The sequence below is a fragment of the Rhineura floridana genome, chromosome 7 (assembly GCF_030035675.1).
Source record: "Rhineura floridana isolate rRhiFlo1 chromosome 7, rRhiFlo1.hap2, whole genome shotgun sequence".
Classification (NCBI taxonomy): domain Eukaryota; kingdom Metazoa; phylum Chordata; class Lepidosauria; order Squamata; family Rhineuridae; genus Rhineura; species Rhineura floridana.
In genome coordinates, this window is record NC_084486.1 from 49,566,736 (window position 1) to 49,591,588 (window position 24,853).

The 24,853-nt window shown below is 44.4% G+C and overlaps 1 protein-coding gene across 1 annotated transcript in view; it reads right to left on the bottom strand.

Moving 5' to 3' along the window:
* BTAF1 (B-TFIID TATA-box binding protein associated factor 1) overlaps window positions 1–24,853 on the bottom strand; it is an 83,412-nt gene that overhangs the window by 22,184 nt on the left and 36,375 nt on the right. The window contains exons 21-25 of the mRNA XM_061635553.1: window positions 22,220–22,410; window positions 16,392–16,545; window positions 16,202–16,311; window positions 13,325–13,526; window positions 4,243–4,391 (exon numbers count right to left, since the gene is read on the bottom strand). Coding sequence (XP_061491537.1) covers window positions 4,243–4,391; window positions 13,325–13,526; window positions 16,202–16,311; window positions 16,392–16,545; window positions 22,220–22,410 — 806 coding nt within the window. The remainder of the gene's footprint in view (window positions 1–4,242; window positions 4,392–13,324; window positions 13,527–16,201; window positions 16,312–16,391; window positions 16,546–22,219; window positions 22,411–24,853) is intronic.

The following is a 24,853-nucleotide window of genomic DNA, read 5'->3' on the forward strand; positions in this document are numbered from 1 at the left end:
GCCCAAATGCCAGCTTTCTGCACTATAACGTTAGTAAGACTGCTTTATCATTAAAACTCTCATTATTTTTAGCAGCATAAATTGCCCGATAGCTGTGCCACTGCATTGCTTACAAGTTTCTCTTCATTTTTGGTTTTGGCAACATGCTTCCTCCCAGATTGCTCTGCTGCTGCATTGGTTACACGGTTAACAGCACTTTGCTGCTGATTACTGGCCGCTCTCTGTGCTACGGCAAGAGTGACTGTGAGGCTGTCTGTTGATTAAAATGGCGGCTGCCTCCATGTGCACTGCTGCGGCTTGTGTTTTTAACCAGCATCTTTTTCACTGAGCAGGCTGAAGGTGCTACCGCACCAACCGCTCTTGCCACCTTCTGTACGGATTTTATTTTATTGACTGCTCCTTAGGCATTTCGCTTCAGTTTTTTCCTTTTCAGAAAAGTCTTCTTTGTCACAGTTGAATCAATACACAGAATTCATTAGATAAAATGAAATTAATTTGAACACCTCAGCTAATTATCTAGGTAATTAATTCAAGGTATCAAATGCTGAGGGCAATCAATCTAACAATATAATAAATTGACCAACAGATATAACGGACACTTAACAGTCACTCACACACACACAATTCATTTGGAAAAACTGTAAATGACTCTCAGACACCACTCAGAAAGGAACTCAGACACAATAAATCAAGAACAGTAGAGAAAGATTTGAGATTCTAAAAAAGACTGAAGAGCAAGCCAAAAACAGTACTGCTCATGCCTGGCAGGAAAATGAACTGTCACTCCATGGGAGGGGCTAAGGTAAGAGTCCCTTGGAGTGTTAACTCTTTCCTGCCTCAAGCAACAGGATAGGAAGACAATACCCACTTGGGGATGTTCTGGTGCCCACTAGAGAACAGGATTACAACTAGAGGTTAGGAAGAGAAATGTTACTACTCATACAAAGTGTTCACAGTCCTTTATATAGTTTGTCTTACCTAATTACTTGAAAGGCAAGACTTAATTAAATGGCCAATGACATGAACACACTGCAATATTCTGCTCTAACCCTTGTGCTTACATATGGCTTACATTTACCTTACATATAGTTACAATGTAATTAAATAATGTATGAAGTCCAATGCTTGGATCCTTCCTGTGTCAAACTAAAAAGTACTTAGACGTAAGGCACTCTTTCTCAGTTCTTTTGCTGATTTTGCACTATGGAGAAAGATTAGCCTACTGTACAGGATTTTTTTCAAGATTACAAAGCTAACCAAAACCCTTGTGGAATATGTATAGATGGAGTAAGGTGAAATGCTGCACTAAGCAGGTAGTTGGACTAAATGACCTTCAAGATCCTCTCCAACTCTTATCATCCTGGGTGGATGGCATTGGTTGCCAGCCTGGTATCTTTATTGTGGAATGGTAGCTTTAGTCAGATAGACTAAATGTGCTGAACAGCCAAAACTGGGACTTAGCCCCACCATTCTGCCACCGCTATCCTTCCACCTACAAGGTAGCTGTGACGCTGGAATTAACCACAGAATAGGACACTGCACCATATCAATATTGCCTATGGCCATGGCCCTTAACAGTCATAATTTCTGGACACTTTGGAGCTTGACTGAACATAGAAAGCCTGTAACACAACATAATAAACAAAAACATTTTTAACTGATACCTGTATAGTTCAAGTTCTTCAGTTCAAGGTAAAAGGATGACACCAAAGGGTTCAGGCATAGTTTCTCCTTAATCATTAACATTTATTATTTGTAAATGAAGAACCTTGTTTACAGACTTTATGGTGAAAGTGTAATGCATTGCCCAACAGTGATACCATCATCCACTTTTGCATCCCTTCCTGCTAGATTCATTACATTTCATAAAACACATACCGGTAACTACTCTTAACATACTTCTTATGCTTGAGTATGAACATGGTGGATACTAGAAGAATCTCATTTTGGGACTATTTGGAAGATCTGTATTTTGGCCATTTTGCAAGTTTGCTCTCACCCTAAACATGCAAAATTGTTGATTCCTACAATGAAGATTAAAATGTTGACTGACCCTTGCTGTAAGGCAGGGGTGGCTAACCTGTGGCCCTCCAGATGCTGCTGAACTCTACTTCCTATCAGCCTGAGCCAGCATAGACAATGATGAAGAGTGATGGGAATTGTAGTTTAACATCCAGCCACACTTGTAATGCAATATTTAAGTTATTCATTGAAGATCAGCAAATTCTAAGTTCCTGTGAAGGGTATGGTATGGATTGGGGGAAAAGGAGCACTGAAACATATAAAAATATCTACTGCCAGACAAGTGTGACTGCATACAGACTCCACTGAATTCTCTAAATAACTAGAGAGAACAAACAGTAGTATGAATGAAAGAAGTTACAAATCCAGTACTACCCAGTTTCATCCTTAAAGGCTAATACACCTTCTAGTGACTTCAACTGGAACTGCATGTATAATGTTAAATGTTTGTGGTAAAGATATGTTGAAAACATTAACACAGCTAGCTCAGATTGAAACTTTTATTTTTAAAAAAATTGGATCCAAATTGAAAACCTATTCAACCTTTTTAAACCCATCTCCCAAACCAGCACCATCCTTTGGAGAGTGAAGCACTATTCGAGCACTCAGACTTCTTGTGTGTAAGCAAACATAAGAGAAGCAGTGTGTGCTGTCAAGCTCCACCTCTAGTATGTCATTAGTACAGTTTAAAACCCTCCATATATTTGAGGGAGGGTGCCTCCTGGTGCAAATTAAAACCCTGATTATGAAGGCTTCCAAACTGCATGGGTAGCGGCTCTCAGTAGAATTGTTTTAATATTTTTGTTTTTATGATTTTGTAACCCACCCTGGGACCTTATGGTGAAGGCAGGGAAGAAATCTTCACTTCAAGCCCTCATCCTCAAACTGGTAGAGGGCTCTGAACAGTGTACAGATTACATGCTCATGGGGCTGGGGCATAGCAGAGTGGTCCTGTTTCTCCTCATGTTGCTTACATGCAAAGAGATTCTGGAACATGAAACTGCCTTAATCAGTACTTAATTAAGTAGATCATTGGTCTATTTTGCTAAGTATTGTCTGCACTACAGCAGCTCCCCAGAGTTTCAGTCAGGGAGTCTTTTCCCAACCCGACCTGGAGATGCTGGGAACTGAACATAGGACATACTGCATGCAAAGCAGATGCTTTACAGTGAGCCATTGACTTGTGTATGCTTTGAAACACAGATTCTCACAAAGATGGTTTTCAAAGAAGAGTTTTTGAAGAAGGGTTTTCTGCTTCCCTTCATGACAGCTCTCTTGCACGGATCCAATTTGTGCATGAGGAAAAGAGTGGGGAAGAAAAGCATAGTTGCTGGATGGTTTTACACAATGCATCTTCAAATCCCAGTCCATGAACATATAACTTGTGCTACTGTAGATAACTTTTCATGCATTACCCACAGGATGATGTTACCTCCCTGTTGTTATGGGTGTTGTGTGGGGATGGAATAATTGTGGGTGCTCCCTGGTGAGAGGAGGGAGCCCCAGGGGTGGGGAGTGTGTAGTGTTGTTGCCCCACCTTTTGGTGACAGCATAAGTTGGGGTGGTAGCAGAAGTGGGAGTGATGCTGCTACCTGTACCCACACACTCATGTGTGTGGTGGTTGGGGATGTTTGTCTTCATGGTATATTAGTGTTTTAATCTGATAGCAGTTATTGTGATTTATTTATTTTAGGCTATATTGATGTTTAAATTATTTTTAAATGCTTTGTATTGTCTTAAATGTGTAATTTGTTTTTTATGATTAATGTTAAGATGTTAATATTTAAGATGATTTTTTCAAATGTTTTGTATTGTTTTAAATGCGTGACTTTGTTTTTTTACAACACTGTAAACCGCTTAGAGGCTTCTTTTGAAGTATGAAACAGTATACAAACGAATGAATGAAAAAAAATCAACTCGTATACACTGAGCTCAATACTGGATAGCTGCTCTATCCAGATTTTTTGGGGTGGGGTGGGGTGGGACGGAACGAAGAGGGCTGGCTATGTAGAGCCAGAATGAAGGAGAGATATACTGAAGCAAAATGCAGGAACCAGCTGCTTATACACCCTGCGTGAACATTCTTGTCACCTACCAGCTACAGCTAGGACTTCCAGGCACAGCAGATCACTCTTGAGGCTTAGCAGTCACCATTTCCAGTTTGAGTAGCCAGGTTAGCAAAGACTATACATAGTCAGAATTGAAAAGACTTTGACTTACCTCAAGAGGCATTAATCTAATTAGTGTAGCAAAGCACTGGGTGGCCATGAAACGAACACTGTCCGCCTGATCACTCATTCTGCCCAGGACTGGGACCACAAGGAGAACTATATAGGGAACAATTCCAACATCTAGTTGCTCCATTACAGCTGGATTAATAATTAAGGAACTTCTCTTTACCAGTTTTGGAGCCATTTCCATGCCAACAACATATCTGGGTTATCTAAAACCCAAGATGCATCTAAGTAGGATTTATTAATTTGTGTATGCATGATTTTCCACAGGTAGCCTGCCATCAGATTGGGTAGTACTGCCATCTAGCGTCCGAAGGCAAGAATGCACTAGAGTTAAAACCTGGGGCTCGAGCCCCTCCCACTCCAGTCTTCATTCTTGCCTCCGTCCGAGGCAGATCTGAATTTAGACAGAGCGTAGCTAAGTCTTATTTCCATTCTGTTACTCTTCTTATCTTTTTACCTCTTGATTTCTTCGGGGCTCTTCCCTGAGGCTTCACCAGCAGCGGCTGCTGCTTTTACATTTAGCGGGGACTCCGCGGCTGCGATCCTCCCCCCCCCTTTTTTCTTTGCCGTTTGTTACTCAGCTTTCAGAACTTCCTCCAGCAGCGGCTGCTGCTCTTTCCCATTTAGCGGGGGCTCCGCGGCTGCGGTCCCCCCCTCCCCCTTTTTGCCGTTTATTACTCAGCCTTCTCAGCCTCCTCCAGCAGCGGCTGCTGCTCTCTCGTGTTTGCGGGGGCTCCGCGGCTGTTAGGCTCCAACAGCAGCAGTTGCTGTTTTTTCGTTTAGCGGGGGCTCCGCGGCTGCGGTCTCCCCCCTCCTTATTTCAGTCTATATTTTAGCCTCTACATAGGGAAGCTTGCGGCTGCGGCTCCCTCGTAGACACCCCACCCGTTCTGAAGCCTCTTGTAGCGCTCCCGTTTTTCCTGCCAACCCCTATATCGCGGCCGCCATTGTTATTTATTTCTGTCCTTAGGGAAGCTTGCGGCTGCAGCTCCCTCGGCGGCCGCCATTGCAATTTCTTCTATTTTTTTACAGAAGCCCCTCAGCCCTGCTGTTCATTCAACCCGGCTTGGGCTCAATTACGCTTACTGATATCGCCCCTCTCGCCTGTTTTTTAGCAGTGTGCTCTCCTGTTAACAAACATATACTCACCTATTCAGTATTCCCCTCAGACACAGCAAGTAACCCTGTTGTGGGACTTGTGTAGTCTCCGGTTATCAAATTTATATTCACTTAATCAGTATTCCCTTCAGATACATCAGGTAGCCCTGTTATACCACACCTTCCTCTTCGTGTGTGTGTATATTTGTAGGTGCACCTCCAGTAGCCCTGTTATACCACACTTGCCCCATTGTGTGTGCGTATATTCGTAGGTACACCTCCAGTAGCCCTGTTATACCACACCTTCCCCAGTGTGTGTGTGTGTATATTTGTAGGTGCACATCCAGTAGCCCTGTTATACCACACCTTCCCCAGTGTGTGTGTGTGTATATTTGTAGGTGCACATCCAGTAGCCCTGTTATACCACACCTTCCCCATTGTGTGTGTGTATATTTGTAGGCGCACATCCAATTGACTAGTCTGTGCACCTTGGTGGTACTGCACCTTCCCCATTGAGTGCGTGTATCTAACCTTGGCCACACTGCGATTTTTAAATAAAGCTTACCTCTCTGGCAGTGTCACTAGCGGTCTCGCACCTTCCCCATTGTGTGCGTGTACTTAGCTCAAGGCCAAGTTGGCAGTGTAACTAGCGGTCTCGCACCTTCCCCATTGTGTGCGTGTACTTAGCTTGGCGCCAACCTTACCCGAGTTGTTACCTTTCTCGTACTGGGCGTACTCACTCCTGTTATACTGTTTCTAGTCTGTCCTATACTATTTCTACCTTGGCTCTGTTACCGCTCCTTCCCCATTGTGGGCGTCATTCAGAGATTGTCATGGCGGATTTGAACCCTGAGGTGACAATATCCCCTGAAGCAGGCCGTCCATCCCCACGCCAGCCAGCTAAACATAAACACGCCAAGGCAAAAGCAAAGACTAAACACCTGTCTGGTCATGGAGCGCCCAAGAGAGCACGCTACGTATCATCACTCCCAGAGAAACCTCGCCATGCAGCCGTTCCTGCACTTTTCCAGTCTCCTTCTGAGTCTTCAGAGGAAGAGTTTGAAGGATTCCCCTGTCAAGCTCCTCAAACTCCGCATGGGCAGCCTCAAATTCCTCTTCAGGAACAGGCACTACCTTCTTCCACTCCCCCAGGGATACAGTTGACCCCTGACTTCCTGCAACAACTACGAGAGCTGCTGGGGTGCCTATCTCATCCCCAGCCTACTCTACATTTGTCTTCTCAGCCCGGAACCTCACGACAGCCCAGCTCTGCGAGACAACCCGGTGACAATACTGATGCTCCACTACCCTCTCCTAACCCATATGAGGTGGTCAGGGGTAGATTGGACGTAGAACAATCTCAGTCTGATGACTACATGAACATTTTTCAGACTGACCTGGACGAATGGAGTGGGGAATCTGACCAGGAGGAAGAGATCTCCTATCGCCTGTTTGACCCGGCAGATTTCTCTCGTCTGTCACGTAGAGTCTTGGACACTCTTGGCATTCAACCAGAACTTATTCAACCGGTTGTCCCTCCTGTCAAGGGTGCCAGAGTTCTCAAGTCCCCCAGATCAGTGCAGCACTTCATTCCCGTGCCAGACCCCATTAAAAAACTGACCAGAGAAGAATGGGCCCGTCCCCGTCGTTCCTCCTCCTTAGCCAACAAGCTCTATACCCTGGACCCGGAATCCATGTCCTTTCTGAACGTCCCGGGGGTGGACCAACCTATTTCCAATCTTGTATCCCGTTCTCTCCTTCCAAAGGAAGGCGAATCACTGTTCAAGGACCCCTATGAGAGGAGGCTTGACTTTGTCTTCCGTCAGATCCATGAGGCCTCCGCTCATTCCATCCGGGCCTCTTCTACTGCCTCTATCTTCTCACGGGCTTCCATGATGTGGTTAGAGGATATCCTTGACGAACCCAACCCGGATCCCGCCAAACTAAGGAAAGGTATCCTCAAGATACACAAGGCTGCTGCCTTTGTGGCCGACGCCACATTAGATGCTTCCCATCACGGTGCATGCGCCCTTGCAGCCGAAATTGTAGCTCGTCGTACTCTATGGCTCCAACATTGGGACGCCGACTCGACTGCCAGAACCAACTTATCCTTAGCTCCATACTCGGGAAATATGCTCTTCGGCGAGGACTCTCTCAAAGCAGTCCTTGTCGACCCCAAGGACAATCGTAAACCTGCACTAGCTACGGCCAAAAGAGACGACCGCAGACCCGGACGACAGTTTACCCCTTACCGTTCCTTCCAACCCTTTCGGAGAGGATGACCCGGTGGACGAGGACGGGACACCAGGCCTACAAATTTCCGTCCCTTCAAGGCACCCTGGTCCAGACAACGATCACAATACAGGGGCCAATACCAGAGCAGGCAGGCATATGGTAGAGGAAACCGTCAACGCAGGCAGTTCTGACTCCATCCCCATTGGAGGCAGACTCTCCTTCTCCAGCATCTGGCTAAACTTGACAAACATCTCCTGGGTCAGACTTCTCTTCACCCAGGGCTACAATATAGAATTTTGGCGGACACCACTGGACAAATTTTGCATCTCCCCCGTCTCCAGGGCACGCAAAAAGATCATGCAGGACGCACTCGACATCTACTAGAGATAGCCGCTATAGAGCCTGTTCCCCCATCCGAACGGCTACAAGGCGTGTACTCCGTCCTCTTTACGGTTCCCAAGCGAGAATCCTCATGGAGGGCGGTCTTAGACCTCAAGGGCCTCAACCGCTTTGTCAAATACCGCCACTTCAAGATGGAATGTCTGGCGTCTATTGTAGAGGCTCTACAACAAGGGGACTTTATCGCATCCATCGACCTGAAGGACGCTTACTTACACATCCCAATTTGCCCGGGTCACAGACGGTTCCTGAGATTTGCACTAGGCCACCTCCATTTTCAATACCGGGCCCTTCCATTCGGCCTCTCCTCGGCCCCCCGAGTCTTCACCAAAGTGATGGCCACCATGCTGGCGTATCTCCGCCTCCGGGGGTCCATATTTATGCTTATCTCGACGACCTCCTCCTCCGAGCAGGCTCCCGGGACTTGGCCAACAGGCAGATCCAGTTCACCCTAGAGGCACTACACTCTCACGGCTGGCTGATCAATGCGGAAAAGAGTCATCTACAACCAACTCAGCGCCTCCAGTACTTAGGGGCAATACTGGACACATCCCTAGCCATGTCCTTTCTGTCCCCAGACCGTATTGCTTCCATCACAGCCATGGCAAACTTGCTTCTACATCGCCCCACAGCAGATGTCATGTTTCTGGCCCAGTTTCTTGGGGCAATGATCTCCACCATCCACATCGTTCTGTGGGCCCGACATCATTCCAGACCTTTACAATGGGCTCTCCTACCCTTTCAAGCGGACATCTCCAAGTCCAACCATCGCGTAATTCCTCTGGGCCAATCTCTGACGCAATCATTCCGCTGGTGGGTATCCACAACTTCCCTTACCAAGGGGACACCGTTCCGGGACCCAACCAGAGTCCTAATCACCACGGATGCCAGTCTGTCCGGCTGGGGAGCCCATTGCAACTCCACCTTTGTCCAAGGCGTGTGGTCAACCCAGGAACTAAGTTACAACATCAACTGGCTGGAGCTCAGGGCTGCTCATCTCGCTCTAAGACACTTCCAGCCACTATTCGCTCTACAACACGTCCTAATTCGCACAGACAATGTTTGCGTGAAATCTCACATCAACAGACAAGGAGGCACAAGGTCCAGGGCTCTACAGGAGGAAGCGACATGACTCTTCGACGGGGCCGAGTCCCACCTCCTGTCATTACGAGCAGAACACCTCAGCGGCACGCTAAACGTTACGGCCGACTGGCTCAGCAGGCAAACGATCCATCCGGGAGAATGGAAACTTCATCCAGCTGTGTTCACCCTCCTTCAGCGGCGGTTCGGCCCCCTCTCACTGGATCTCTTCGCCTCCAGCCAAAACTGCCAACTGCCTCGTTACTTCTCAAGGTACCTAGAGACAACAGCGGAAGCAGTGGATGCGCTGACGACACCATGGCCACACGGGCTCCTGTATGCCTTCCCGCCTATATCACTCCTAGGCAGGACACTGACAAAACTCCGACTCGAACGGACACGGATTTTACTCATAGCACCCTACTGGCCTCGCAGACCCTGGTTTTCGGACCTCCTCTCGATGTCAATGGCGGCTCCCTGGACTCTTCCAATCAGGCCGGATCTTCTCTCCCAAGGACCAGTTTGGCATCCGGACCCGAACTGGCTGAGACTGACAGCCTGGCTTTTGAGCGGACACAGTTGATCTCTGCTGGTCTGTCTCAAGGGGTCATAAACACTATTTTAGCATCTCGGCGTCCGTCAACTACTCGAATCTATCAGAGTACTTGGCGTACTTTTTCCAGCTGGTGCACTTCTAAAGGTTTTTCAGCACCCCAAGCCACTGTACAGCACGTTCTACAGTTCCTACACAGAGGCATGACATTGGGACTCAGACCGAACACCCTGCGTAGACAGGCCTCCACCATCTCCTCAATTCTGTCTGTTTCTTCATCGGCAGCACCCCTGGGCACTCACCCGCTCATCAAACGCTTCTTAAGAGGAGCTACCCACCTCTCTCCAGCGGTACGTCATCACTTTCCATCCTGGAACCTCTCCAAAGTTTTGCAGGCATTACAGCGACCTCCATTTGAGCCTCTTGCCTCAGTGCCTCTAAGACTGTTGTCTTTTAAAGTCCTTTTCCTCGTGGCTATCACTTCCGCGAGGCGGATTTCGGAGTTACAGGCCCTGTCATCGGCCCGTCATCTCTGCGTATTCCATAAGGACTCTGTAGTCCTGAGGCTGGATCCATCGTTCTGTCCTAAGGTCAACTCAGTGTTCCACAGTAGCCAGGACATTGTACTTCCATCCTTTTGTCCAAAGCCGGTCCACCCCTCGAAAAGGCCTGGCATTCACTGAATGTTAGGAGAGCGCTCAAAGTTTACCTCTCTCGCACCCAGGACATTCGACAGACAGACGCATTATTTGTATCCTTTCATCCGAGATCTTTGGGAAAAAAGGTGTCCAAATCCACTTTGTCCTGTTGGCTTCGAGCCTGTATTTCTATTGCATATCAGTCACTTAATTTGCCAGTGCCGTCTAACATCACGGCACATTCGACCAGGTCTGCTGCCACTACGGCGGCTTTCCTAACTAATGCTTTTCTTACAGACATATGCAGAGTGGCGGTATGGGCTACCCCTAACTCCTTTGTGAAGCATTATAAGATTGATCGCTATTGCTTCAGCTGATGCCTCTTTCGGGAGACATGTCCTGCAACATGTTATTTCTGATTTGTAACTTCCTAGGAATCCCTCCCTATTAGGGGGCTACGTTGGTACATCCCAATCTGATGGCAGGCTACCTGTGGAAAATGGTCCCTTGGACCCACCTGAAGGGTGATTTTCACAGGTACGCCTGCCATCACGTCCCTCCCTTGTGGGGGATTTCTGGGGAAATTGGTTCAGTATTTCGTATATAGTTCAATCTATGTGCTTCGTGCTCTGTCTGATTTTCTTTACTTAAAACCTGTTCTTATGTTGCAAGTTCTATGATATTTGCTATGTATATTTTCTTTGCTGCTGGGGCTTTTGCCCTTTGGTTACTTTCAGATTACCACTTCGGACTCGTCATCATGAAGACTGGAGTGGGAGGGGCTCGAGCCCCAGGTTTTAACTCTAGTGCATTCTTGCCTTCGGACGCTAGATGGCAGTACTACCCAATCTGATGGCAGGCGTACCTGTGAAAATCACCCTTCAGGTGGGTCCAAGGGACCAATCTTAATTTCTGTGAATGGTGTTCCACTCATGGAACATGATTTTCTTGTCTTCCCCTTCCTAATACAACCCGTGTCTCCTAACAAGATGTTCCTGAGGATTCCAGTACCTTCCAGGCTACATTGGATAAGGCATGGGGCAGCTGCCACAGGAATGGACAGTTGGCAGAAAATCAGGAATACCACCTTGCCCGGCACACGCATAAATTCCTTCTGTTTGCATAATGACACTTTTAGGTTAAAGCCATAAGAAAAAAAATTGAGAATTAGGATGTAGCTGGTTCAGTTTTGAGTATCTGTGACTACTGAACAATTCTCATATACTTTTTTTTTTATCTTTGACCTCTTTTACAGGTCAAAGGCTTTTAAAAAAGCCTTCCAGCTCAGTGCTAAGAAAATGGAACCGAGATAAAATGTTATAGTATTATAGTATGCTATGCAATATTAATCTTAATGGAAGACCAGTTCTTCATAGGAAACAGGTTGGAACGTTTGGGGCAATAGGGAGAAAGAGTCCCACTCCTTGGTTTTCAGAGAAAGGGTTATATTTCACAGATGCAACATGTGGTTGAATGCAAGCAATACTGCATTAACTGAACATACTATAGATATAGAGTAAATAAAAGGCTCAGGCACACAACATCTACTGGAGTGATTTTCCATATCAATACTTTCATATCAATATGGTATAGTATGCACTGTTATGCTTTTCCTCTCATCAGACTCATTCTTTCTGCCTCTCCTCTCCTATTCCCACAAAACACCAAAAAGAATTACATTTCCATTTATTTCTCTTCTGTCATGTAGTCTTTCCAATTATTTATTACGCTGCTATCTTTTCCTTTCAATAAGCAGCTCAGGGCTGTATGTATTATGTCTCTACCTCTTGCCCTTTTATCCAACTGTTAACACCACTTTATCCACTATACAACATTGGCTCTCAACATTTACATGTCTACTAAATAAAACAGAAAATTACAGCAAGCATTAACACACATTGGTTATGCATGCTCTAGAAACATAGTCAAGTGTTCACTGGCACACACTAGAGAAGAAAAGTATATTGGGGAAAATCTGGAGGACAATCACAAGGGAATTCAAGACAAAGCTGGATTTGTAGAGATAAAAGTAATTGTTAGAACTTCCTGCATTCCACCAATGCAATTATTAAGAGTTAATAAGTTCTTTGCTGAAATACTCCCCTCTAATGTGTACTAGCGCTCAAAGAATTCAAATCACATCTACATTGCAGTTTAACATGTTATTTTGGTGCACTACAAGGCTAACAGAACTTAACGTTAACTTACCCATGTCACCTGTGTTCTTCAGAGTTAAGTCCGCAACCAAACATAGGTGGACTCAGAATGAGTGGTTCCATTTCTCTTCCACTTTTCCCTCACTAGGAACAGAACACTATGCTTCTTCCCCTTTCTTGTTCCTTTGTTGTGCTCCTACAGCACCTTGCAAGCACTAGTTGTTCTCCTTGCCATTTAGCTCCTACTCTGTCTAAATTGAGCCACAGAAATGGAATACCAGAACAAGCCACAAACTCTCTCCCCAGCTCAGGGGGGGGGAACGCCGAGGCTTGTCATTCTGTTGCTCCACCTCCTAGGCACTCCAGCTGAAACTTTTCTATTAACTTTGGAGTTAGAGATGGAACTTGTTCCCACAGTTGTTATGCTTCTAATGTTGCCAATGTGTCTCTGAGGTTCAGTGGAACTGTAGAGATCATTCCCATCCTCTACCCAGCTCCACAGATGGGAAGAAGGCTGGGGATTGTACACTGGACATGTATTTGTCAAGGTTGAAACAGCCTCTGGTCACCAATAACAATGTTACTGGGTTGAAGCACTGTTTCTACAACACTTTCTCTATGCAGTAGCACCCAGTGTCAATACACAGAATTCTATGCATTGGACTGGAGCTCTTACGCATTTCCTAAAAAATTATCTTTCTGCAACCAAGCCTTGAATCAAAGGACGATACATACCAGGCTAGTCAGAAGCAAAATATCTCTGCTCTAATACAATCTTGCAGAAACAGTTACCTTTTTTTAACCCCCTAACTTTCACAAAGTTTATGAAATATCACTAAAATACATTTGGAGAGTATTTAGTAGTTCACACATGAGTAATTCTGCCTTAGAATTAGGAAAGGATACAGGCAAGCGCTTCAATTGCACCCTCTTGCTTGGTGCTATCATCTATTGCTCCCAGCCAAGGGAGAACCTTTTCCAAAAAAATGTGCATGGTTTCCATGGTAGCTATTTTGCTCATTATACCTACACAACGAGCACCCATGTGCCTCACTGCAGTGTTAGGGTGCTGAAGGCACATACAAAGGTAAGGCAAGTGCTGTATCAACTGCAAAAAGAAACAATGTAACAGTTATTTCAAGAGATACTGAATGCTCTTTAAGAGTATTCTGTTTTGCTAAAATACTGTTACCTGCATAAACTCAAAAAAGAACTTTTAATGCTATTATAATCACACACAAGGCATCAGGTCTCTTAGCTACTTACTCCTGGAACAAATGTTCATCAATACAAGGGGGGAAATGAGCAAAGCTAGTGTGTATTTTTATAGTTGGAATGGAATGAAAACCAGAACATAATAGGTGTTCAGCAGCTTAAAATATTTTGGCTCTTATTCTAAGAGGCATGACCATCATGTAACTAAGAAGTTTTTTTAATTTTTTAAAAATGAAATAGCTAAAGTATTTATATCACCATCTCTTGTAAAGATATCATATTGTTTATGTGGTAACATATGATACAAACAATGTTATACCATTTCAAACAAAATTATGTATGTAAAGGGTTAACTGAGCAAAACTGACTTGTGTTCCTGCCAGGATCTAGAGGGATGTGCTGTATTGAGGCTGGCAGCCAGCAAACTTGTTAGTTAAACTGTTACTGTGGCCTAATGTCAAGGGGATGGCTATGTTTGGGAAGTTTCTGATTTTACATTCAGAAACAAAACAGAAAAATAGTGGTCAGTTTTAACTGGTCAGTTACTGGACATTCTACCATATCTTATTGGTTCATAATTACAGACCAATAAGAGGGTGGAATTTCACCCAAATGGTAGTGGTTGGGTGGAGGTACATGACTGGTGTAAATAAAAGGCCAGGTTCAGTATTGGTCAGAGAGTAGCTGTTGGAGCTGAAGCTTGGCTGAAATGGAAGAGCAAGCGAGTTAGGAAAATCTAGTACTCTGGTCAAGTGAGGTTTTTGTCTAAGGGGCATTAGAGCCAACACCACAGAAACTAGTAAACTCTAATAGGTCAGTTGATTGACATTCTGTTTCATCCTACTAGGTCACAGTTACAGGCCAGAGATCACCAATGAAGGACTTTTTTAGTCCTCCAGGGTAAACTATAATCCCGACTCTACAGCTTTCATTAAAAATGCAAGTTTCTAGCTTTTTTAGAACCCAAGATACAAGGCGAAATGTACAGAAATCATTCTTCTCATTTTTTGTGGGAGATAAGCCTGATCTGCTTTTTCAATGGTTTACCCCCCGCCCTGAAAAATTTCCCTTGTAAAAATTCCTGTGGATGCCCATGTGTGAGAGAGGGAGAAATATATGTGTGTGGGAGAGAAAGAAGAAGAAAAAGAGGGGGACAATGTTTGCATGTGTGGTCAGGAAGAGAGTCATGTGTATGAGGAAGAGATGAATATGTGGTCTGCGTACACAAGTAGTCTGTAAGAAGGAGAAATACACTTGGGTAGAGAGAGGAAGAGACATGTAGGTGAAGTGTGTGAGTGTAAGCGGGAGCAGGAGAGAGATACATGTGTGCCTGCGGCCTGTACGCAGGCAGAGAGAGCGAGTGTGGTTGGACACCTTGTATATTTTTTCCTGTTGCTGGGGAATGCTTCCTGTTAACACACACACACACAAGTGTGTGTGTGTGAATGCGTGTGCCCGTGTGTGTGAGAAAGCTCAATGTGTGATTTCCACAATTAGGACTAGCCGGATATGAGGTCTAATTTTGTGTTATGCCATGTCCCCCATCACAGCCATTTTGTGTTATGCCATGCTCCATGGCAGCCATTTTGTGACTTGTGCCCACAGCACTTTCTCAAAATTAAAAATGTGGCCCATGGTCCAAAAAGGTTGGCAACCCCTGTTATAGGCAATGAGGGGGCAGAATTCTACTCAAATTGAAATTACTGACTGAAGGCCCTAAATATCCAAGCCCTGGCCAAGCAGAGCAGTGTGAGGTGGTTGTGTGGCTACTGGTCAGCTGAAAGAAGAACTGAACATTGGAGTCAGAAAGTGGACATCAAGGGACTTAAGAAGTGGCTCAGAGACTTGGAAAGTCTGAGAAAAACCAAGAGCTGAAAACACTGACTAGAGCTAAGAAAGAAGGCCAGTGGGGAACAGCTTATGACTTAAGAGGTGGCATTCAGGAGAGTTCTACAGCCAGAAGTTAGCAGGATTGCCGAGAACTTGAGACAATAGTGGTTACTGGGTCGGAAGAAGACTGTAGGTGAAGTCCTGAAAGATTCCATAGGGAAGAGGTTGTGGACCTGATTGGAGACTGTAAATATAGTCTTCAGTGTCTAGCTGATGAATGTTTTGGGGAGGAGTGTATTGGGAAAATGGCTTTAGATCTGAATATGGGAAAGAATGCAAACTCACAGGAAAACAAAGGATTTGAGTTATATGGTTGCAATGCCAAAAAAAAAGGTAAATGGTTTTGAAGTGGATGCTGGCAGCAAGGGATCCAGGCTTGAGCCAAATGTCCTATGCCACTTAATTTTAAAAACAGCTTCAGAGAAATTTGCATCCTTTCATGCATATTCACAGCAATGTTGAGAACTTTGTAACTATTTTGAAAATAGTATCTGTTTAAAGACAAAGATCCAAAATTACATAATCTTTTATAATTGCAGACTGCAGTGATATAAACATTTATCCTAGTTTAGAAAATGTGAAAAGCCAAGAATCATATCCTTGAACAATGCCACCCATTTCTAAACACCCACATTAGTCATGAAAATCATGTCAGAAACATATTTAAAATTCAATTACCAAAGGGTGAAGCTGAGCATCCATAGAAGCTGCAGTCGTTTCAAAAACCTGTAAAGAGTTCACCAATTCCTGGGCTGGGCCATCTCCTTTTTCCAGGAGAAATTTTCTATCTATTAGAGGAAATATTATGTGTCAGAAATGTTTTAAAATTCAACTTTTAGAAAACCTATACCTTAACAGATATACATACCAAAGCTGTTTATGTCAACACTGTTCCTTAAAGAACCAACCATAGCGTCCCAGAGATGAGGCAAGCCCGCTGCCATTTCACCACCAAAATGTTTAGCAATAGTGGATAAAGCAAATTCTGCTCCTCTCCTCTGTATGACATAGGGCCTCTGAGCCTAGAATTCATTAAGAGGGTCAACAGAAGGATTATGAAGCAAAATAAAGATGTACATTTTTATCTAATACACAATCTCCCCAGAATGAATTCAGCTGTCCTAGACTCTCCACACATCAAGCTGATAACAGAAAGCAACTACCCTTAACACAGAGAGAACAGAAGACTCCCCAAAGTAAAAGCAGCAACATTTAGGGGCTACAGTTGCCAGTGATCAGCCAGCTACAACACATAAAACACTACTTCTCTCTCAATACACCTATAACCAGAAGTGAAAAATACAATATAAATAAGTATCTGATGGCTAAGACTGATACCTGATCACATGCATTTTCAACCAACTAAGCTATTCTAGAAGCCAGCTGATTTTTTCCAAAATGAAATGAGATTCAGAAAATGGCGTTCAAGACCAGTTCATGTATGTTCATAGCTGATAATGCACTGATAGGCAAAATATCCTTGTGGTTTAAGAACGTATCTGTAGCCGACAGATATTTCTATCAAACTTTAAAAAGCAGGGAAATTGGGCAGCTAAAGTGAATGCACCAGGGGAGCAGGAGACCTGACCTCCTCTCTGAGATATTGTACTGCCCTATAAATTTGTAAAGGTGCAAACACAATTTGGGTTGGTCTTTCACAGTCCAATACATTTCCTGTGTAGCTTGGAAGAATTGGGTAACATGTGCCTCTGAGCATATGGTGAGTGGTGGCAACACCTGCAATCAGACAAAATAACAGAAACAAGACATGTGCTGTGCTGATCTTGTTTGAGCAGAGAAAAAAATGGAAATGGACTGCCTTCAAGTAGTTTCTGACTTATGATAAGCCTATGAATAGGTTTTTCATGGTAAGCGGTATTCAGAGGGGGGTTACCAAGGAAGCAACAATATTAACGTAGTTGCTGTACTTCAGATATTCACTTTAAAAATGTTTGCAATGTTAGTGAAGTTTCCTATGGTAAATTATTTTCTTTTGCTTCTATTTCTGTGAATATATGAAGTACAGCAACACTTTGCATAATTTACACCAAAAATCTCCAAAAACAATTGTGGAATAATGGCATTGACAAGACAAAACAGGGGTAGCTGAAATATACTCTAGCAAATTTCTAAGTGTGCTCTATGTTCTTAATTGACCATGCCCATCCTTCCTTAAATGGAATAGTTTAAGCACAGCAGGCCGAATACACACATCTTGGGCAGGTCAAGTTTGTATTTTTCCAACAGCTGGAGTTATTGCTTTAGTAGCAACATATTATAGTCAGTTTGATTTTACACCAAAGCTGCAGCTTCAGATTCAACTGTTAATGCATCCAAAATAGAAACAGAACATAACCTCCAATATGAAACACAAAAGACTGTCTTCACCATCATATGACAATAATAAAAATACAGTTGACACAGATTTCTAGGATGAATAATGAGAGAAATATAATTTCCTAGGCTAGATCCTCTGTAGATACAGTAGTAACACAGGCAAGAAGCAAAGTAAAAACAACATCAACAAACATACAAAAAATGTAACTCTCCATTTTTGGAGATGTAGTCCTGATTGCAGGTGTTGCCACCACTCACCATATGCTCAGAAGCACATGGTACCATTTTTTTCCAAGCTATACAGAAAATGGATTGGACTGTGAAAGACCAACGCAAATTGTGTTTGCATTTTGACAAATTTGTAGGGCAGTACAATATCTCAGAGATAAGGTCAGGTGTATTCACTATAGCTGCCCAATTTCCCTACATTTTAAAGTTTGATAGAATTAGCTGTTGGCCATAGGTATGTTCTTAAACCACAAGGTGTTTTTTTTGCCTATTAGTGATTTTCTTTGCTTTTTAATCTGGGAAGTAAGAAATGGCATCTTATGAAAATTTGCTGAGAATGGATTGATCATTTACATGTGTATTGAGTTCAATGAGATTTACTCCCCTGCAATCATGCTTAGGATAGGTGAAAATGACCATGGGGGGAGGAGAAGGGGAAGAGGGAAAGGAAGGAGGGGAGAAGGGGAAAGGGAGGGAGAGGGGAGGAGTAGGAGGGGGAAAGGCACGTTTGAATATTTGCATGCTTGCTGAGTTCAATGGGATTTACTCCTGTGCAGTCATGGTTGGGAAAGGTGAAACTGACCACAGGAGCTGAGGAAAAGAGGGAGGGATGGGAGAGGAGGAAGGGAATAAGAAAGGAGGGAAGAAGAGGAAGAGGAAGGGAGGGGGAATTTGGTGGGAGGGGAGAAGGGGGAGAGGAGAGCAAGTTTGATCATATGCATGCTTATTGAGTTCAATGGGATTTACTCCTGAGCAGTCATGCTTAAAATTTATTCATATTTTATTTATTGAATTTATTAGTCACCCATTTGGCTGGTTATCCAGCCACTCTGGGCGACGTACAAAATAGACATACAAATACATTAGACATTAAAAATCTAAAAACAATGGTAATAAAATCTACCCCACCCCAAAAGCCTGCCTGAAGAGCCAGGTCTTCAAGGCCCGGCAAAGCTCATCATAGAAGGGGCATGGCAGAGATCATTTGGGAGGGAATTCCACAGGGTGGGGGCCACAATTGAAAAAACCCTCTCCCTAGTCCTCACTAGTCTGGCTGTTTTGACTGATGGGATGTAGAGAATAGCTGATGATGCTGGAGGCGCTCCTTCAGATAGACTGGGCTGAAACCATGTAGGGATTTAAAGGTCAAAACCAACACCTTGAATTGGGTCCGGCAAGCAACTGGTAACCAGTGCAACCCTTTTAGCACTGGAGTGATGTGATCTCGCCGGCAGCTGCCTTTAATCAGGCGCACCACCGCATTCTGTACCAGTTGCAGCTTCCAGACCGTTTTCAAGAGTAGCCCCACGTAGAGCACATTACAGTAGTCTAGGTGAGAGGAGACCAGGGCATGTACCACTGATGTGAGGAGATTGGGAAGGTAGGGGCGCAGCCTCCGTATCAGATGGAGTTGATACAGCGCTGCCCGGCTCACAGCCGAAACCTGAGCTTCCATGGACAGTTGGGAGTCAAGAATGACCCCCAGGCTGCGGACCTGGTCGCTCAGGGGCAATTGTACCCCATTGAACACCAGGTCCAAATTCCCTAACCTTCCCTTGTCTCCCACGAACAGTACCTCGGTTTTGTCAGGGTTCAGCTTCAGCTTATTCCTTCCCATCCAGCCACTCACTGACTCCAGGCACTTGGACAGGGTTTCTACAGCCAACCTCAGTGAAGATTTGAATGAGAGATAGAGCTGCGTGTCATCCACATACTGGTGACACTGCAGCCCAAATCTCCTGATGATAGCCCCCAGCGGCTTTATATAGGTGTTAAATAGCATCAGGGAGAGGATGGAGCCCTGTGGCACCCCACAAGTGGGAGGCCAAGGGTCCGAAACCTCATCCCCCAATGCTACTCTTTGGTGCCTATCAGAGATGAAGGAATGGAACCACTGCAGTACAGTGCCCCCTACCTAATCTCTCCAGGCGGTCCAGAAGGATACCGTGGTCAACGGTATCAAAAGCCGCTGAGAGATCCGGGACAAGGAAGCTGCATTTACCCCTATCCAATGCTCTCCTCATATCATCCACCTAGGCGACCGAGGCTGTTTCAGTCCCATATCCAGCCTGAAGCCCAACTGAAATGGATCCAGATAATCCGCTTCCTCCAATTGTGCTTGCAACTGCTTCGCCATTATGTGAAACTGACATGGGGAGGGGAGGTAGAGGGGAGGAAGGGTATGGGAAGGAAGGTTGGAGGGGAGAGGGGGTAGGGAGGGGAGGAGATTGGGTGGGTGGGTGGGTGGGCACAGGGCATAGGGCAAGCTCCTTTCCTTTCCAAAGGATAACATTAACATTATCATCATTTTTCGGGATTTCCCCCACCTTTTCTTTCTACAGCAGATGCATGTAGTCTCCCACCCAAATTTAAACCAAAGCTTTATACAGTTATGGCTTCTCTCAAAGCATCCTGGGTAGTGTAGTTTGTGAAGGGGGCTGAGAGTTGTTAGGAGATGCCCCATTCCCCTCACAAAGCTCCGATCATCAGAATTCTCTGGGAAGAAGAGGTGACTACTAAACCACTCTGGCCATTGGAGCTCTGTCAGGAGAATAGGAGTTTCCTGATTTAGCCAAGCCAAACAGCTGTTTTTAGAACACTGACAGTTGGTTCTTACTGAGCATGCCTCGCTTATCATTGACTCCAATGTTAATTTTCTTAAATTAATTAAAAATCAGACATGCATTTTTAAAACTTTTATACTGTGGAAGATGAAGATCAGAGTATGTGGCAAGGTGAGTAATGATTACAGGTACTCTGAACACAGCTGATTTTTAAGTAATTTCAACAAATCATGAGACCACTGACAGAAAAGAGTCTAATAGGGGTCTGAATTTTTTTTACTCTTGTTTTGGACTTTAAACTGACTATTCTCTCTGAGTGTTTTGTGTATCGCCATGAAAACTTAGAGGATTGTTAAGCAGCTGTTTCTGAATTCAGGACTGAGTTTTGTAAGATTTTGTTTTGAAATGAGCTTATGGGAAGCAGCAAAATGGCATGGGGGTATTTTTAATTTAACATGGCAGAACGCGAAAAATGTATGCTGGCTATAGTATACAGCCACTCTTGTCACTGTATAATCTGAATGTGCAACTGGGCCATCACTAATAAGAGATGGATCATCACCTCAGATAACAGTGATTCATTAGAAAACTCTCTGAAACATTCCTTACACATTCATACATGATTAATTTACAACACTGAAGAATAACTTAAACTTATATAAGGATATAAGCTAGCCAGACTGAAGGGCAAGGTGAAACTCAGTACTGCTCAAGCAAGTCAGGAAAAATGAACTAGCACTGTGAGAGGGGCTGTGGTGACGGTCCATTGGAGTGTTAACTCTTTCCTACCTCAAGCAGTAGCAGAGGGAGACAGTACCCACTTGGGGGTGCCCTGGTGCCCACTGGAGAACAATGATTTTCAAATGAGACATCAAGTGTAATCAAATTATGCACTTTTTGTTGTGAACTAGTTATCAGACCTAAAGAACTTAGGAATGTACTCCAGAACAGTGCTGCCAAAAGCATTATTTCTCCATCCCTCCTTTCCAATTCTTTCTTAAAACTGACCCTACACCTGGAAAGAACACACACAAGTATGTACCACTGCCACATTTCCCCTTCAACAGCAAGATACCAAAAGAATTAAATGGCAAGTCAGGCATGCAGAGAAATTTATCTTTGGCTCTCCTGTCAGTATTTTTTTAAAAAACGAGAGAGTAAGGAGTGATGGATAAGGAAATAATGTATTTGCTTTTTAGCTCTTTTTATTGTTTTCAATAACTGAAAATGTAAATAATTGTAAAGCATTAAGTGAATAAATGGTTAGAGGCACAAATAAAAACCATATTAAAGAATAAAGCAAAAAAAATGTAAAGTAGGCACAGATAATCTGTATCAGTTCAACACTCATGTAAGCTTAGTTTAGTAACTAAGAGGCAAATTTGCTAAAGCATAGAGAAAGACATGCAATTATATATTATCCTGAAATTTATCATTCAATATCTTATAAGTCAAGCCAATTTCCCAGTGAACTTGCTATCTTTTGCTTGGCTCTGGTCATATACACCTACAGCTGAGAACTACAAAATGATGTTAACAAGAATGAAAATGAAAAGTTTACACCCACTTCATCAAGTTCTGTGTTTACGTTTCCACTACTGCTTGTAGGTAGATCTCCCATTTGGGCTTTGGGGGCCTTTGGTGTAGGGCCTCGCCTGCTTGTGATGGCAAATGCAGCTTTTTGATGCCTATATAATGTGATTATACCTCTATGTTTGGTGACTGTATGATGCATTCCATCTCTTTCAGAATTAGATCCTACAATAAATAAAGGTGGCAATTAAAGCATTTTTCGTAACTAGGCAGAAAGTGTGCTGATAAAAAAACAAGGGAAACAAGCAACATTTATTTTTCCTATCAGAATATATAGGAAGTAGAGAAGGGAGTGTAGGGGGAAAACCATGAAGGTGAGATAAATACAGTCTGAAATACCAGTTCTCCAATAAGTGTTTAAGCTGAAATATAGAAATGGGCAAGATCATTGCAAGACACAAACAATTGGCTTGAAATACAATTTACTAAATACACCATCTTTAAAACAAAGTGGCATATTTACAGACAACAATGAAACCCAGGTGCATGTTATTCCTAAATAAATGAAATGTACCATTGGTCTCACCTGAAAGGTGATTTTCATAGGAGTGGGCCATCACTGTGGGAGATAGTTCCACCTATCGTGCGAAGGCAAGAATGTTTTTGAAGTCAAGACTAGGGACGTCATGCCCCTCCCACTCTCCAGTTCATTCGTAGCGAGTCTAAAAAGAGATATCTAAAAATACAAGAACAAGGCCAACAGGCCCGCCAGGAAAATAACATAATAGTCACATGCATAACAACATGACTCTAACATAACTACATAACATAACAGAGGTAAAAGTCTTGACTTCACTCTTACATTTAAATATAATAGCGTAACAATAACATGTAACCCATGGATAAAATCTCTAGTCATCCTCCAACTGGGAGGGTCGTGATGGCCCACTCCTATGAAAATCACCTTTCAGGTGAGACCAATGGTACATTTTCCATAGGAGGTGGGCCATCACTGTGGGATGTACCAAAGCAACCCATATAGGGAGGGACCACCCACATGTTAATCCTCATTAAGAACCTGTTGCAACACTCGTCTGCCAAAAGATGCATCAGCAGAGGCATAACGATCAATTTTATAATGCCTTATAAACGAGTGTGGGGTAGACCAGACTGCAGCCCTACAAATATCGGCAACAGGAGCATTAGTGGCAAAAGCAGCCGAGGTGGCAGCTGACCTGGTAGAATGAGCCGTTATACTAGCTGGAACTGACAGCTTCAGGGACTCGTATGCTAAAGTAATGCATGCCCTTAACCAACGGGATAAGGTAGAATTGGATACTTTATGCCCCACAGACCTTGGATGAAAGGATACAAACAGAGACTCCGTTCGTCGAATCTCTTGGGTCCTAGACAGGTAGGTCTTGAGAGCCCTCCGGACATCTAACGAATGCCAAGCCTTTTCAAGAGGATGGGTAGGATCCGGGCAAAAGGAAGGCAACACAATGTCCTGGTTGCAATGAAAAACTGAATCGACCTTGGGACGAAAGGAAGGGTCAGTCTTCAGCACAACAGAGTCCTTATGGAAGACGCAGAGGTGTCGAGCAGAAGACAATGCGCCCAACTCCGAAACGCGTCTGGCAGATGTGATTGCGATCAGAAACAGGACCTTGAAGGACAGTATACGTAGGGGCACAGTCCTGATGGGTTCAAATGGAGTGCGTTGCAAAGCCTGCAGAACTTTCGGCAAACTCCATGAGGGGAACCGATGGACAACAGCCGGAGAGCGTAGGGAGACTCCCCTCAAAAAACGTTTGATGAACGGATGTGAGGAAATATGATCTCCAGGAGAGGACACTGAGAGAATGGATGACAGCGTAGACGCATGGCGACGTAGAGTGTTGGGTCGAAGTCCCATCATAAAGCCACTATGGAGAAATTGGAGCACCTGATGTACATTGGCCTGGGATGGATCGTGGTGGTGGGACTGACACCACTTGGAGAAAGCCACCCAGGTATGTTGATAAATGCGAGTGATAGATGGTCTTCTCGAGGCCAAAATAATATCGATCACAGCGTCAGACAGTCCAGCTGACCTCAAATGTCTCCGTTCAAACGCCACGCTGTTAGATTGAGCCAAGTAGGGTCCTGGTGCAGTACTGGACCCTGGGATAGGAGGTCTGGCGTTACTGGAAGTGTCCAAGGATCCATCATTGACATTGCCAGAAGATCTGAGAACCACGGTCGGCGTGGCCAAAATGGTGCTATCAGAACCAGCTGTGCCCTTTCGGTTCGCGCCTTCCTCAAGGTTTTGGCTAACAATGGTATGGGAGGAAAGGCGTACAATAGACCGTCTGGCCACGGTGTTGTCAGAGCATCCACTGCTTCTGCTGTTGAGTCCAGGTATCGGGCAAAGTACCTGGGAAGCTGGCAATTGCGACTGGAAGCAAACAGGTCGACTGAGAGGGGGCCGAACCGACACTGGAGACGATGGAACATGGCTGGATGAAGTTTCCATTCTCCCGGAAAGACCTGTTGTTTGCTGAGCCAGTCTGCTGTCACATTCCAAATCCCTCTGAGGTGCTCTGCTTTCAGGGATTGTAGATGTTGTTCTGCCCAGACAAAGATGAGGGAGGCTAAGTCCTGCAGAGGACGAGACCTGGTGCCCCCG